General features: G+C 35.4%; 1 protein-coding gene across 2 annotated transcripts in view; it reads right to left on the minus strand.

Moving 5' to 3' along the window:
• Nucleotides 1-8,643, minus strand: part of LOC137391920 (PAN2-PAN3 deadenylation complex catalytic subunit Pan2-like) — a 33,942-nt gene extending 25,299 nt beyond the window's left edge. For both annotated transcript variants that reach the window (XM_068078479.1, XM_068078478.1), the window contains exons 1-7: nt 8,505-8,643; nt 8,037-8,345; nt 7,746-7,915; nt 6,263-6,383; nt 5,984-6,061; nt 3,019-3,170; nt 802-922 (exon numbers count right to left, since the gene is read on the minus strand). In XM_068078479.1, coding sequence (XP_067934580.1) covers nt 802-922; nt 3,019-3,170; nt 5,984-6,061; nt 6,263-6,383; nt 7,746-7,915; nt 8,037-8,294 — 900 coding nt within the window. In that variant the 5' untranslated portion in view covers nt 8,295-8,345; nt 8,505-8,643. The remainder of the gene's footprint in view (nt 1-801; nt 923-3,018; nt 3,171-5,983; nt 6,062-6,262; nt 6,384-7,745; nt 7,916-8,036; nt 8,346-8,504) is intronic.
• Nucleotides 8,644-15,950: the final 7,307 nt, after the last annotated feature.

Consider the following 15,950-nt stretch of genomic DNA (forward strand, 5'->3'; position numbering starts at 1 on the left):
ATGTAAAAGGCCTACATTTTCTTATAGATATACATCTATTTCTATGACAACCAGCTAAAATCTGTTTAGATTTTTAAATTCAGCATAATTTTTAGATATAAATACAGAAATCTAGATAAATATCACAACTTCTTGATATTGGTTGCTATGACCAATGATATACAGCCCCCCATGAAAATGGTTTTACTCTCTGCCACATGGCCTTATCGGCGTTTCGTTGGCCGGTCTTAATTTTGATTAAAATAGGCATGTCAAGTTTTTATTTTGATTTTAGGCCAAATTAATCTGTCTATTTATGTATAATCCGATCAGATAGGTTAGTTTTAGGATATCGCAGAAACTTTTCAAAGACTTGGTAACATATTTAAATAGGTTTATATGTGTTTTGTATCATTATAATACTTAAACGACTTTACACAAAAATAGTTAAATTTGTTGATGAGATTTCGGTACAAGGGTTTGGTCACGGCCGTTAACGGATAATTTTTCGGGAGTTATGTGCACATATGCATTTATCATAAATCTCCCAAACGATCGCTTCGCTCGTGTTTGGTCGTGGGATAAATATCATACATATCAAAAATATCAATAAATATCATGATATATATCAGTGATATGTTATTAAAAATATCGATATTTTTGCCAACCTTGAATTGGCGTCATCAATAGACTGTCATCAAAGGTTTGTGTGTCACGTTCAAATCGTGGAAACCCATCGAAAATTGCAAGTTTACTTGCTGACATCGATGAGTTAGCGATAATACAGTATATCGACAGATCTCTATGAATTGATATACTCACATGTGAAACAACAAAGACTCTACTCGTGTAGCTGGGTACAAATCGCAAATAGTATGGTTCAATCACACACTGCAGGTTGGCTACTGACCTCATCATCCTCAGATCGTACAGCATTAGAAACCTGAAGAAAATGGGCGCTGATTAACGCTTTCACAAAACACAACAAATGGCTAGATGATCTGACCTGCTTTCGCGCATCAAGCTGCAAAATTACTGACAATTTTAAACTCTTACACGGTTATGAAAAGTTATTGATTTCACCATTAACATTCTATTCTAGTATGTTGAGCTGTGTTCTTAAAGAAATAATCCAAACTATTTTATACGTTTCTATAATACTCCAGTGGGTGTCTTATCTCAGTTTGCGTTAGTGTTGTTTTAACAAGGTGGAGCTTGTGCAATACACCTAACCCTTGTCGACCCACTACGTGATAACACAGTAGGCGCTCCAACAACGTAAGTAATCCGTTCTCGGAACGCTTACGTTATAGGGAATTTACGTGATAAGAACAGTAAAAGACATGTAAATTGTCTAATCCATTCCAAGATCTTTCCAAACTCTTCTCTTTGGCCATGCCAAAAGGAAAAACTTGACTTAACTCTTTTAATTTGTGGGCTGTACCGTAACTGCAGTATTATTCGTTTGCATCGACAACTTTTCTCCTTTTTATGGTCAATCTCACTGGTTTTATAGACGATGATTGCGGTAATTTTACAACAATTTGATAGGGACTGCATATTTTTACGTTCATTTACAATGATTTACTTTTTTTTTAAACAGCAAAGTCTATTATGCAAAGTAAAACTAATAACAAATACTTTATATGTCTACAATAAGCCAAAACAACAAAATCTCTACTATAAAAGCAGTTCTACCTGTTCGTCGTTTATAAGTATTCAGGGGTTATGGTTAGGATAAAAGATAACTTTCGATGATACTCCAACTCGTGACAACCACATTGGTAGACCAACACTGTAACAACTGCACCAATCAATTGCCTTCAAGTATTTATAGACAACTGCGCAGCTATGCTATTCTCCTTTTTGTCAACACATTCAACCATATACTACGACGAACTAGAATGCCCCGAAAGTTATATATGTAATGGATATAATGCTGTCCACTTGGCGCTTTTTCTTTTGCAAGTACGGCAAGATAAACTAACATTCAAATCAAATTTGAAAACTCGCTCGACTTGACACTTTACGTTATATCTTTATTTATAGTTTTAGTTATATCTTTATTTATATATTTTTTAGTTATATCTAATTCTTTAAGTAGGAAGCAAAAATTTCACATAAATTTTTTACGTTACCTGGAATTTACATTATAGGAGATATACGTTATAAGAGCAAGCATCTACTGTATATATGCAGCTTTCCTCCGGTGCAAAGGTGATGCATATTAAAAAGTTAATAACGCTCTTTTATCTGTTATCTTTTAGCTGTTTTGTCTCTGTTCACAATCAAAAACTGTGAACAGAGACAGAAAGAGACAGCGAAAACAAACTCTGGCTTTCCTTTTATATGGCTAGAAAGAATGTTACTGCTTCATTTAAAAAACAAAACACAGTAATTGAAATTAGCCACTTACGTGAAACAATGTCAAATAATATCAATTTTTGTGTGATGCTCTAAATATTGTGGATCATGAATCACACCTGAAAATATCAATTTATAACAATATAAGGTAAACGCCTTAAAAATACATGTATATAGTAATAGATGCTATAGCAAACCAGGTCTAAAGTTATTATGAATATTCTACTGGAAACTGCTATAGCCATGCACTGTGGTTTATAGGTAACATGATAAAAAAAGGTGGATATTTAATATAGGCAGTTGAACCAACAGACACCTACATTGATTTTGAGAAAAACCCATTCTAAAAACTAGCTAACCATTGAGAGACACTAAAGAAATTACCCTTTAAAGCATTTTTGTATTCCAAAAGGTTATAAGTGGTTAAATAGGTTATATGTGTGTTAAACACAGCAAAACCTATTCCATATTTTTACAGTTTTACAGGTCATGGCTTGACAAACGCTAGAATTGGAATGTGTCTTTCAATGGTCACTCATGAAGATTATTCATCTGTTAAGAGAGACAACACAAACTGCTTTCCAAACTACATTCAGGGAGTAGGGCACACAGACACTCGAATGCCTAAGCATATTTAGCAGCTACCCACTCTATACTTCAATATTCGAAACTTACCCATCTATCTGACTACCGCCACGCATAGGAGGGGCTTTTGAGAAGCCACAGGAAACGATGTAGTTCTCAAATGTGTCAAAGTCAGACAGCGTGTATGAGTGAGCCTGAAACTGGTTCTCGACTTTTAGCGACCGCGGATCTCTCAAAGAAATCTATATACATAAAAATGTACAAAGGCGATGAAGAGATGTTATGATAAATTAACAATGACCAGCATATTTGACTCCGTGTCATCTTCAGCCCAAAAAATCACATAACATGAAGATAAAAGCACAATTACTTATATTAAAAAACACTTACTTCCATTCTGCTTAAAAATAAATTGATTAAAATTGGGCTACAGAAAAAGTCACCTTTGAGTAAAAATACTACACTTCTATAGGCGAAGTACCACATCAGCCAAACATAAACCGAATTTTTCTGCATACGCTTGGTCAGCATTGTATGAATAGCGTACGCTTTGTCAGCATTATATGAATAGCATACATTTGGTCAGCATTACATGAACAGCATACGCTTGGTCAGCATTATATGAATAGCATACGCTTGGTCAGCATTATATGAATAGCATACGCTTGGTCAGCATTATATGAATAGCATACGCTTGGTCAGCATTATATGAATAGCATACGCTTGGTCACCGTGATATGAATAACATACGCTTGGTCAGCATTATATGAACAGCATACGCTTGGTCAGCATTATATGAATAGCATACGCTTGGTCAGCATTATATGAATAGCATACGCTTGGTCAGCATTATATGAACAGCATACGCTTGGTCAGCATTATATGAACAGCATACGCTTGGTCAGCATTATATGAATAGCATACGCTTGGTCAGCATTATATGAATAGCATACGCTTGGTCAGCATTATATGAATAGCATACGCTTGGTCAGCATTATATGAATAGCATACGCTTGGTCAGCATTATATGAATAGCATACGCTTGGTCACCGTGATATGAATAGCATACGCTTGGTCAGCATTATATGAACAGCATACGCTTGGTCAGCATTATATGAATAGCATACGCTTGGTCAGCATTATATGAATAGCATACGCTTGGTCAGCATTATATGAATAGCATACACTTGGTCAGCATTATATGAATAGCATATGCTTGATCAGCATTATATGAATAGCATACACTTGGTCAGCATTATATGAATAGCATACGCTTGGTCAGCATTATATGAATAGCGTACACCTGGTCAGCATTATATGAATAGCATACACTTGGTCAGCATTATATAAATAGCATATACTTGGTCAGCATTATATGAATAGCTTCAGTTTACCGCTGCGGTATAGATATGCTAATAACATAACACTAGACAAGTCTACCAAATTATGTCTGCTGTTTGCAAAACAACTCCCACCACACAATCACACAACAAATATTCCGACTAGCATTAAGCTGTGAGTTGATTTCTTTCATCTTCAATCAGATAGCCCACAGATGAGTAGATGTTCAACACTAATTGCTACACAGCTTTTATGACAACAGTTTATGAACACGTTCATCGAGGGCATTTGTCCTTAACACATGGGAAGATTAATTCTTGAGTTTCCAATCAGGTGGGTGTTTAAGAGGCTGGTTCTCAGGTACCAGACGGAGTTTAAAAACAAATATTTCTGGTGACCTGGCAGAGGGCACGGAGCATATGTGTGAGAAGTTAGGACGAAATCGTCAAAAAAAAATCTGAAAGCACATATTGTTCACACAGAATAACAGACACAATGGCACAGTGGGATTTGTTACTGGAGATTCAAAATGCGTATATAGTTTATGCTTAGGCAGTTATCGTAGGCAGTTATCTTGATAACGCCAAAACTGTGTCACAGAAATTGATAGATGATACTATGATCAAACAGTGCAGCATTTTAGGGCTTTGTAGATAACATTTGAAGTTAGGAAAAATGCTAACCTTCAACTTCTTCTAAGGAGTGATTATACACAGGCTCAAATGCAAAAATGAAGCTAATGAGATACAGCAAGAATATGAGCTCGACTAGACACAGAGCAAACATATACAGCAAAACCAATGAATCACACATCTAAACATACTGAACTAGTGGTCTATTGGCATAATAGTAGCAGTGACCAGATTTCTTCCTTTCCTATTTTTAGAGAAGTAGCTGACTGAATCAAATCCAACTCAAAAAATCTTTCTATGAATGTTCAAAACTATGTACAACAAACAATTTCTCACTAAAAACCACTACTAACAACATACAGTTATTCATTATTATACTATTATATTATATATATTATATTATACTATTATATTATTATACAGTTTATTCATTATTATAACAGGAACCAAATAAAATATTTAAGCCACCCGTATAAGCTCCGCTAACAAAAAGAAAAGTTGCTCTTATAATTTCATCAACTTCTCCTGACACTACCACAAAGAACAATATTTATTCTCGTAGAGGTCAATCAAAATAATAATAACAATAGGCCTATTATGATTAAATTACTAGCAAGCAAGTAAACAACTAACATACGAATAGCACAGAGATTATATGAAAAGTTGGAAGGGCTGCAGCGCATACAAATCAATCATATCACTAAGTCTATAATATTGGGTGTGCATCTAAAAACTAAAAAGGTGATAAATACGGGAGGAACCCTAATAGCACTCATTTGAGATGTAGTGTTTCACAGACAATAGGGAAACCCAAACCTGAATTGAGACGACCTTGTCTCACTATAACGCGGATTTATTAACGAACTGAAGTAGAATTTTTCAAATAACTCGTGAGTTATCACTGAAATAGTTAGCAGAGAGCAAATGAACATATAGCCATTGTTTGGTTGCGATTGCAGTGAGGTGCTGTAAAAAACTAAAGCTACTGATAAAGCAGAAATAGTTTTCTACCAAATCAATAAGCTGAAATTCGATGACATGCGTTATGTATGTAAACAGTTATTAAATCAAACAACACTCACCTTGCCTGTTGTATCACCAAATAGAAAATGCCTGTTAGTTGATCTCATAATGGCTACTCCAACATCATCTACTTGATGCTGTGAACAAACATCTGTTATTATACACAGTTTAATAGAGAACATGTCTACTGGCAGTATATTACTTTTACAAAAACCTTTGTAACAAGCTAATATCATAGTTTTTGAGTCTCTGTTCATATTTTCGATGATGTGTAATTTAAATTCAACATTTCAAACTTCTGATACCAGTTGCAGTCATTTAATATGTTTCCAACAAACCTTATTAATTGGTTGCAGTCTAGTCAAATCCATTTCAAACACTGTAGATTGATGTCCGCCAACAAGTAAACTGTTGTTAGGTGTGTGAATCATGCACTGCATATTGTGAAAGTCCGCAGCTCTGCAAGAAAGCAAGCCAAAAATCCTTGAAGTAATAGAGTTCATGAATAGTTTTCATTAGCTCATAAAAGCCGTGACAGAGACCAACAAGACTAGCCGTAGAGGTGGAACGAGACATCTCGAGTATCGACCTGTCTCGTATCGGTCTCGAGTTAACTATTGCCAAACTCGAGACAGGAAATAGAACTAAAGCGCCTGCGCACGGTCGTTAAAACATGGCTTCTTGCGGTAGCAACAACTCCATATATTGTAACGGATTGCGGGCAGCTGCCTTTAAAGTTCTACCCGGTCCGTTACTACCTGTGGCTATTGATTATGTTGGCCACTGAGTCTAATCATGTAGTCCGGACAACGACCCTGTTATATTTTAGTTCGGTTCTGTGTTCTTAAAACAGATACCGGTCGTATCTAATTGCTCTTCGGATAATCCAATTTAATAAATTGGATAACTTTTGCGGGTAAAATGTCTGTATTTTATCGTATCGTGTCTAAACACCAACTGACCTTCATAAAATTCGGGCCTCTTTTACGTATATACTACCAATCGCGGGTAAAACTTGCCCGGACACGGAGAAACGAACGAAAGGCCGTGTCGACCATAGTCCGTGTTCGGTTAACAATGACGTTTTTTCAACTCAATATAAGAATATACATGTATACAGTAATTAATATAATTTCATGAGTACAATTTAAATATAATTCACATACTACAGTTAACACATAAACAAAACTTAACATTAATGAAACGATAAGAATGAAAGTGTTATCGTGTGTTCTTTTAGTTGCGGTATTTCTTTGTAGAGCGACGGCTATCGGTTTCATTACACATTACATTAAAAAGTAAGAACTATTCAATAGATGGTAAAAATATACATGTACAAAGCAATATGTTTATAATAATTATGATCAATCAAGCTCAAAATTCTTAGAATATATAACTTCGGTATTCTAGAGCTGTTTGTGTCACTTTTGTTTACAAAAACTACATGCATATCACTATAATAATTAAAATGTTGTATTTAAATCGTTTACACCAGTTGAAAATTCAATTTAAAAATAGATTTATTAATTTATATATACCGAGTAGCTAGTACTTGTGTAGTGAAATCATCACCAAATGCTCATTATTTTACTGTCTCGTGTCTCAAGTCTCGACTTTTCACAAGACAGTGTCTCGAGTCTCATCTCGAACTTAAAAAACCTGTCTCGTTCCACCTCTAACTAGCCGTATAAATAACTTTGCTAGACCTGAGACGCCAGCGATTCTAACTTTCTGCTAAACCAGTAGACCTCTAAGTATCGATTTAGTATTTTTCATATGCTGATATTTCTTATACACCTATTCTTATATACCGGTACTTACACAAAACGTTGAGCAACTCGGCCTGTTCTGTAATGCAACCTAAGTTCTTCATGAGTTAGCGTGTAGACACCAGGCTGGGATGGCAAGATCTGTACAACTTCATCACTAGCGTGTACTCTAAATGCTGTGTATTTGTTGAGGTTAGATCCATAAAATGAGGCAACATAGCCCTAGAAATGATATTTGAAGAGCCATAAAATGCATTATAAAGGTCTTAAACAGTTGCTATAATTACTTCAACAAAATTTTTTTGAACTATGCAGAACTAGCTACATTAATCAAATCTCTTACCGCCCGAGTACCAAGCCACACCAACTCTTCCAAGTGATCAAATGCAGAGGCACTGATACATGAACCACCAGGTTCTCCCAGAACACTTATCCGATGGTTATATTCAGAGTCTCCAAATGGCGTATGCATGTCTGTGTGTGGGAGTGCATTAGCCATGGCACCCATATGATAAGGATTCTGCATTTGCATTCCATGGCCACTGGCCTGCTGATTGGAATGGTGTGGCATCATACCACCCATATGGTTAGGGTAGTTCATGTTTAAACTTTGCGGTAAGTTATGTTATAAGCATCCGTGAGTTCTGATACCCTGCAAACATGAAAGCTACAATAGAACTTTCCACTTCGTATCAAAGTTCTCCTACAATCGTTATCAACACCGAATCAATCTGAGATTTTTAAAAAAAATTGAAAACGATGAAGGCTTTATTTAGACAGCAATGACACGCAGTTGATTGAAAATATTTACAATAAATGCAAAGGTTTCCCAGTTTACAGTTATAAATCCGTGTTTTACTATCCGCAAACGGTTGACAATGCAGGTTTGGCTGTTGTGTTGTTGGCGATAATGAAACGCAGACACGATGTAATAGCTTACAGTGCATTCGATTTAATTAAAAAGTCTTGTACTTCGACATCGTGTTCGTTCGCCCACGTTCATGCTATTACTAATACTAACTGGCCGCCACCACCACGATTTGGGTATGTTGATTCGCGGAGAAATGCGGTTCGTAGATGAGAAGATAACTCCCATTACACGCCACTGATGATCTCAGGAAAAACAACTATATTACACATTGCTTGAGGATTACAATTAGTTATAAATTTTACTCTAACGCATCTACGAAATAGGCAATGCAAATGGCTCATACATAGAAAATTTGAACAACGTTGGTGGTAATGCTAATGAAATGCAGAAGCAGAAAACGGATGAGTCCAAGACCAGATGCGATTTGTCACGTTAGAGCAATTAGAAGAGACTCTTGAAACAATATGTGACCTTAAAAGAAGACAATTGTTAATGTAGTGCTATACTCAAAGTATTTCCCATATAATATTGTCAACCAAAATATCTTGACAATGCTCCCATAAGCTACATGGTATTGTATAAATGGCTGCCATAGATTGCAAAGAAAAAGTTATTTTTATTACACTTAATTATTACGCTCACAAGTATAAAGATATGTATGCAGTGAAACTTCGACCGATTAACTATCAAAAAAGGCTCACTTTTATTTATTAGCCAAAATACAACGAAAGTTCTAAAGGTCCAAAGGCCCTGAAGAAGATTCAATTAGCCGATTTCTTTCTGGCGTCCATACATACTATACCTTTGTCTTTGGCATTATTTTACAGATGAATGCATTCAGTATTATCTAAAGTTAGTTGCAGAGCTTTCATTTACATGAAATCTAACGCTAATCTTTAACATATTCAAGCTTCAAAGCTTTAACATATTTAAGTCGTCTTATTATAAAGCCGACAATGCTTCACAACAGCATGAGCAACGATATAAACAAAGCTCCATAAAGCCGACAATGCTTCACAACAGCATGAACAACGATATAAACAAAGCTCCATAAAGTTCAAATACCACGATATAAGCGCCTTCAAATGAGTTTTCTAATTTACACGACATCAAAAACCATCAATAAAAAAAGCTTTGCTTATCACTAATGTGTTATGTCACACCACTGGGCAAAAACATCATTGCCGCTTTGTAACCTTTATACATGTATGTACAGTCAAACATGGATAACTCGTCCACGGATAGCTCGAACACATGGTTAATTCGAACATTTCCTTTGGTCTGTTCCCACGTAATGATAAATTGCTATAGATAACTCGAACTCAACACTGTTAATTCGAACTGTTTTTTTGCCCAACGGCTTCCGAAACGGTTGTTATCGCTTTAGAAAATCACTTTATTCAAAGCCATAGAGGTAAACTTCATCTTTTCGTAATTCATAAGCGTCGTTATTACCACCATCGGCAAAATATTTTTGTCAATGACATTTTTAAAGGTTTGGTGAAATTTGATTTATACTGCGATACGATGAATAGCACGGGCTAGCCGGGTCACGCGCGCAAGGATTTTCGCCACGCACATACAAAACAAAAATCGCATGTTGTTTTGTATGTGCGTGGCAAAAATCCTTGAGTGCGTGACCCGGCTAGCCCGTGATGAATAGTTTTCCGATGTCGATTCCGTGTTGAATCAACGTCGGAATGTTGAATGTTTAAAACGTCTTAAAAATTGTTGTAATTAAACGTATACGTTGTCTGAGCTACAATAAACTATTCATCGTTTGACCTAAACACAGAATACGTGTGTACATTCAATAAGTATCTATTAAAAAAGCGTGAGTGATATAGAATGTACCGTAAAACCTCGTAAAACTTCTAATTGAACTGCCGCGGAGTGTTGCTCTTAACGAATCCCAGGTAAAGTAAGGTAATCTGCATAAACTTCAAGAAAAAACGGCAGAATTGATCGTGGGTAAAACCCCAAAAGAAAAAAATGTCTTTTCTTTTGAGCATTTCAACAACGATCAAGTTTTGCCAATGTCAATCTGAAAAATGTCCTGGCGATAACATCACCTCAAACAACAAACCAATCTCAAGTGATAGAAAAATCTCTATACTTTTTCATGAAAACGTTTTAAACTTTACATTAGAAGCATTTAATTTGAAACAAGCCATTTGTGCTTTTGATTTATATTATAGTTTGTATATGTACATGTATCTACTAATAAATAAGTAAATATATGGACTTGTGACAGTGCTCTGATAACTTGAACGCTCTGATAATTCGAACACTTTTGCTCGGTCCCTTGAAGTTCGAGTTATCCATGTTTGACTGTATTTGAAGTTTTTTTCAAAACAAAAGAGGTTACAGAGGCGAATGCAAAATTAGCTGTTTTATTGCTCAATTTGACTAAATAAAGTTGGTAACAATTAAAGTGGCAAGTACCGGTACATAAATTGGGAGCTAACTAACCCAAGCTATAAACATACAATTGTTATTATTTGTCTATTTTGCTGTTACATTAATATATGTAAGATATATTTATCCTCAGAGATTTTCTAGCCCTCAAATAATTATGAGCCCGTGTGTGTGTGACAAACCTTTTGCACAAACAAAAAACACCGTCTGCCCATTATGTCACTACTGAGAATATGTTTTTGTAACTGTAAGTAGTATAGGGTAATTTCTTAGTTTAATTTTAGGGAACCCAAAATATGCTATAAGTATAATAGAGCTACCGCCATACTAGTTTTAGCAATCAATCACACTAATTATGACGATAATAAGCTGAACGATAATTACCAACATCAGTTGGCTTGTTCATAATTAAACCAGGATTACTCCAAGTATTTTTTTCCATTACAGTTGGTCATTTTAAATAAAAGCTACCACCTTAGCTATTCAAAATTGACAAAAGAAAAACAATTTACGTATTTCATTCTTTGCAATGATTGGTCCTCATTAGACAGACTAGAATTTCCATTGTAACTCCTATCAAAAATCAATTTCATTTGAGATTCATTTAAAAGTGCTCACAGATTTGTGGTTAATAAAAGGTGACTTTTGAGACAATGTCAAGCTGTCAGAAATGATGGAGTGCGGCATAAATGTCAAAGCTTTTTGTTTTTGCATTACAATAGGAGTTGTTTTAAATGTATCAACTTTCACGCGCTGACAAAGTTCTGTATATGCAAGTAATGAGACTAATATGCTGGCCAATATGGGGCTCAAACATTCAGTTTATTAGACTGCCGCTCAAATCAACTGACCTCATCAGGTACCTTCCATGGCCAATAACGGGATAAGATTAGAATAAGGATTTGTGACTGAAAAAGCGATCAGACGGATAGACAATGGTTAATAATAATAGTACGTATAGATATGATTTCCTCAACTTTCCCTTTTCTAATCGATGCCATTTCTTAAAGGTTGACTTGCAACAAAATTCACATTACAGTTATTTGGTATCAAATGATTCACCATGTCTTACCCTGTTGTGTTGTAAGTGCCAAATATGTGGAAATGTGATTACAAGCTTTAAAAGCTCAAAAACGAAAAGCCGCCGTAGATTGGAATCTCTTTATTTCGATGACGTAGCCACGAAATTTGGTTATCGTCTTGTCACGTATGTTCTCACGTGAATTGAAAGGCCAATACAAAGCTCAATATAAAACTTATCGTAATACTAGTTTATGACAAACACTTCGGGTTTTACCGAAGACCCCGAATCAAATATAGATGCTCGCTACTTTACAGTTTTGTTTCGGCCTGGTCTAATTGGCAAGTCGTAATTTGATCATGTGACACAATACTTCGCAAATAATTTCTGCAGCACTTTTCGATTATCACAAGTGACCAACAGGCTCGTCATGATTATCAGACAATGATATGTACTCCTTCGAGCTAAGGTTAAAAAATTTAACGAATTTTTACGGTAAGTTATAGGATATCAGTGCTAAAAGTGACAGCATTACAATGACGATAAAACAGACGCGTAAGAACAATAGACATAGTTTTATTGAATGCGTGAAGTATATTTGTGAAAATATTTCGGCGGATAAGGATGCAAGAAAGTGTAAACAGAAACCATCTCTCACAACTACATCACATTTGAGCCGTTTTGGAAAGGGAATCCAAACTACGGCAGTCTCGTGTGGCTGCAATTTTCTGTTTGTTTTTGATCTTTTAAGAGCTTGTAATCACATTTCCACATATTTGGCACCTACAACACAACAGAGTAAGACATGGTGAATCTTTTCATATCAAATAACGGTAATGTGAACTTTGTTGCAAGTCAACCTTTAACTAAGCCTAAGAATAGATTCTGCAAACATATTAGACTAGTCACAACACTTTGTAAAGTATTGTTAGAGCAGTATCAAACCATGTACAGTCAGCTAACTTCAATGTACAGAAAAGACAGAGCTATTAGTAACAAACTTAATACTGAGAAAATTACACATGATTTTGTTAACATATCCATGCGTACTTGGCACATTCTTATTAATCATTGCGAGACCTATAGCAGCAGTTTATGCAACTAAACAATACCAACTTCAGTGTTTTCACCCAACACAAAGTATAATCTATAACTAAAATTTATCTTAATACATTATCTATAAATGAAAGTCTATGGCAAATAAAAATTTATCTCACCATAATTTATTTGAAATTGTAACCACTTTGGAGAAGCGCTACTAGAAAAATCAATAATTTAATCTTCTCCTCAACTAAGATTCCAGTAGTATAAACCACAACAAACTCAATTTTCAAAATTGGTTTGCTCAATAGATATGGTAGCAACTTGAAGTTATATCCAGCAAATGTGAACACAAGTATAATTTGCATGTCTTGCATTAATACAACATAAGTGTGGGAATGTAATAGAAACATAATTTATAAGGTTATCAAAATTGTTGTATTCTAGGAACTTCTGTTAATACCTATTATACAGCCATTGTTTGACAAGGCTTAATCAAACTATAAATACATTGCTGAAAGCACAAATTAAAGAGTGTTTGTGCGAAAGTCACTTCAAAAGACTTGTTATTTGACGTCAGTACAACAAAACGATCACTGAATAGCCATTGTCTATATAAAAATAAAATCTTATGGGGTCACAGCAAGCAGCTGCTGTTTTAAAATACTATGTTTGATTATTCTCAATTGAGAATATGGTGAAAAAACATGTTGTCCGTCACAACTATGTATTAATTAAATTTGTCATGGTAGTTTGTTATGCATTGAACAGTTTCAACAAATAATCATTCGGGGATTAGATCATCAGGTTCAAAGGTAACTTTCCAGATTTAAAATTCATCAACAGCTAACAGCAAAAATTTAAACAGGTTGGCTAAACACTGCTAAACTGTGTAAGGATGAAATGGTATTATCACGATAGCCCAATTTTCTTTGCTTTATTTGGTTTTTCTTCGCTCTGGTCGAGTTTAAAAAGTACCGGTATTCAAAAGTTACAAAATAAAACCAATTACAGAAAAAAACAACGTTATTCTATTAGAACGTGTTCTATAATAATACACCTTTGATAATATTGCCAGCTTTTTAAGATGCATTGGCAAATATATACCACTTAAGATAATATGGCTAATCAATATTTATGTCATGCAATAACTTTTTAAGCCTGACTCAGGGGCAATGTAACGCCCAACCGTTGTCAAACGAATCGATTTTTACAAAGCCCAAATCATGACAACTCGAAAGCGATACCTTATGTTTAAAATATCTCTAGCTAGATATACTTATGGTGAAATAGTAACAATTTATACAGGCATATCGTGCATATTTTAGAACAATCTTCAACAACATTCGCTGCGATAACCGAGAGAAGCTGGCGAACGAAAACGACAGATAATATTTTGAGGCGAATGCATTTTAGTACAGGTCCTGACACCGATAAAACGATTTAACCAAAAATTCGATGCTGCTATCCACGCATTCACTTCTTTGCTACAGAAGACATGAACAAAGTACGTCACGTGACAACCAATTCAGAGCTTTTATCTGCTATAGCCTCAGTTATAGCCTCGGAAACAGCAACGGTTTTATCGAAGCTATAATTCGAGTAGCCCGACTTTTCCCGAATCACAGCAGTTCTGAACATACTAACTGTAAGTGCGCGAAATTCGGATTTTATGAAGTGAATTTTTTTACATAAAGGTAACTATCATCAGCAAAATTACTACATCCTCACAAATGTAACGATTTAATTTGATTTTTTACACACAATAGGTCAGTAAAAGAATTTTAGATTGTCGGTTTTGAATAAAATACATCGTGCCCATCGTCAATACCTGTGGTACCTTGTGGAAAACATATAGCAAATTATGACTATTGATTACCACAATAAAGATTGCTCATATATAATACCACAAATAGGGACTCGTTGCATCGCATGTTGGAAAATTTGATTGTTCAGCGTGAAGACTCGTGGTATGCTAATTAATGCAATTACAATTGAATTATAACAAATCGTTTGCGCTAACGGGTAGATGATTCAAAACATTTTTTGTGAATTTGTACAGAAAATGCAAATAAAATATTTAAAAATCTCGTTCTATCTGTTCAATCCGAGTTTGATATCGCTTGCAAATAGTTGCAGTAATAGACAGACTAGTGATAGCACAAAATTCTGGTACGCTGCAAACAGACCTGCCAACCCAAGAGTGGGGCAATGCGTGAGATTTGGTTTTGGGGCAATTGATGTATCAATGATAGTATATATAAAATTGTGGAAATTGGGGCAAAAATCTCACGCATTTCTCACGCATTTTCATTTTTTCTTTGGGGTGATTTCGTGAGTCTCACGCCCAATGCGTGAGAGTTGGCAGGTATGGCTGCAAAACTCTTTCCAACTGCGAAAGCACAGTGTTACCCGCGGCGTGTGTGTGATTGGCGATCGTTCTATCTAGAACTGCTATTTACATGGCAGCATATGAAGCTGGTATAGGGTTCCCATCTTCTCATAGCAAATAAGGCGATAATCTTTATGGCAATATTCAATTTTATTTTTTTAGCCCTCCATGCTCTAGCATTAGATATCATGAGCGAGCAAATGCTGCTACCCTGGTATAAAGCCAGGTGCAAGGCAGCTAGCTTCGACCAGGTTACGCAGATTTCTATCAGCTTCACAAGTGAACAATCAACTTAATTATGTTGGTAAAGCGGAGCACAGAATTAGATGCGCACAATTATTAGATTCAACCAGAACTTTTTGTTTTGTTGGCTAACTCGCCAGCAGCTCCTTTTTTATTGTTATAAAATAAAAAAACGTGCAATTCAGCCAGTCATGCCATTCTACTCGCCGGAGCGCGTTGCAAGACAAGGGAGAATACCAAAATTGTTCTATACCTTAATATTACCTATAGA

This window comes from Watersipora subatra, chromosome 3 (genome assembly GCF_963576615.1).
Source record: "Watersipora subatra chromosome 3, tzWatSuba1.1, whole genome shotgun sequence".
NCBI lineage: Eukaryota > Metazoa > Bryozoa > Gymnolaemata > Cheilostomatida > Watersiporidae > Watersipora > Watersipora subatra.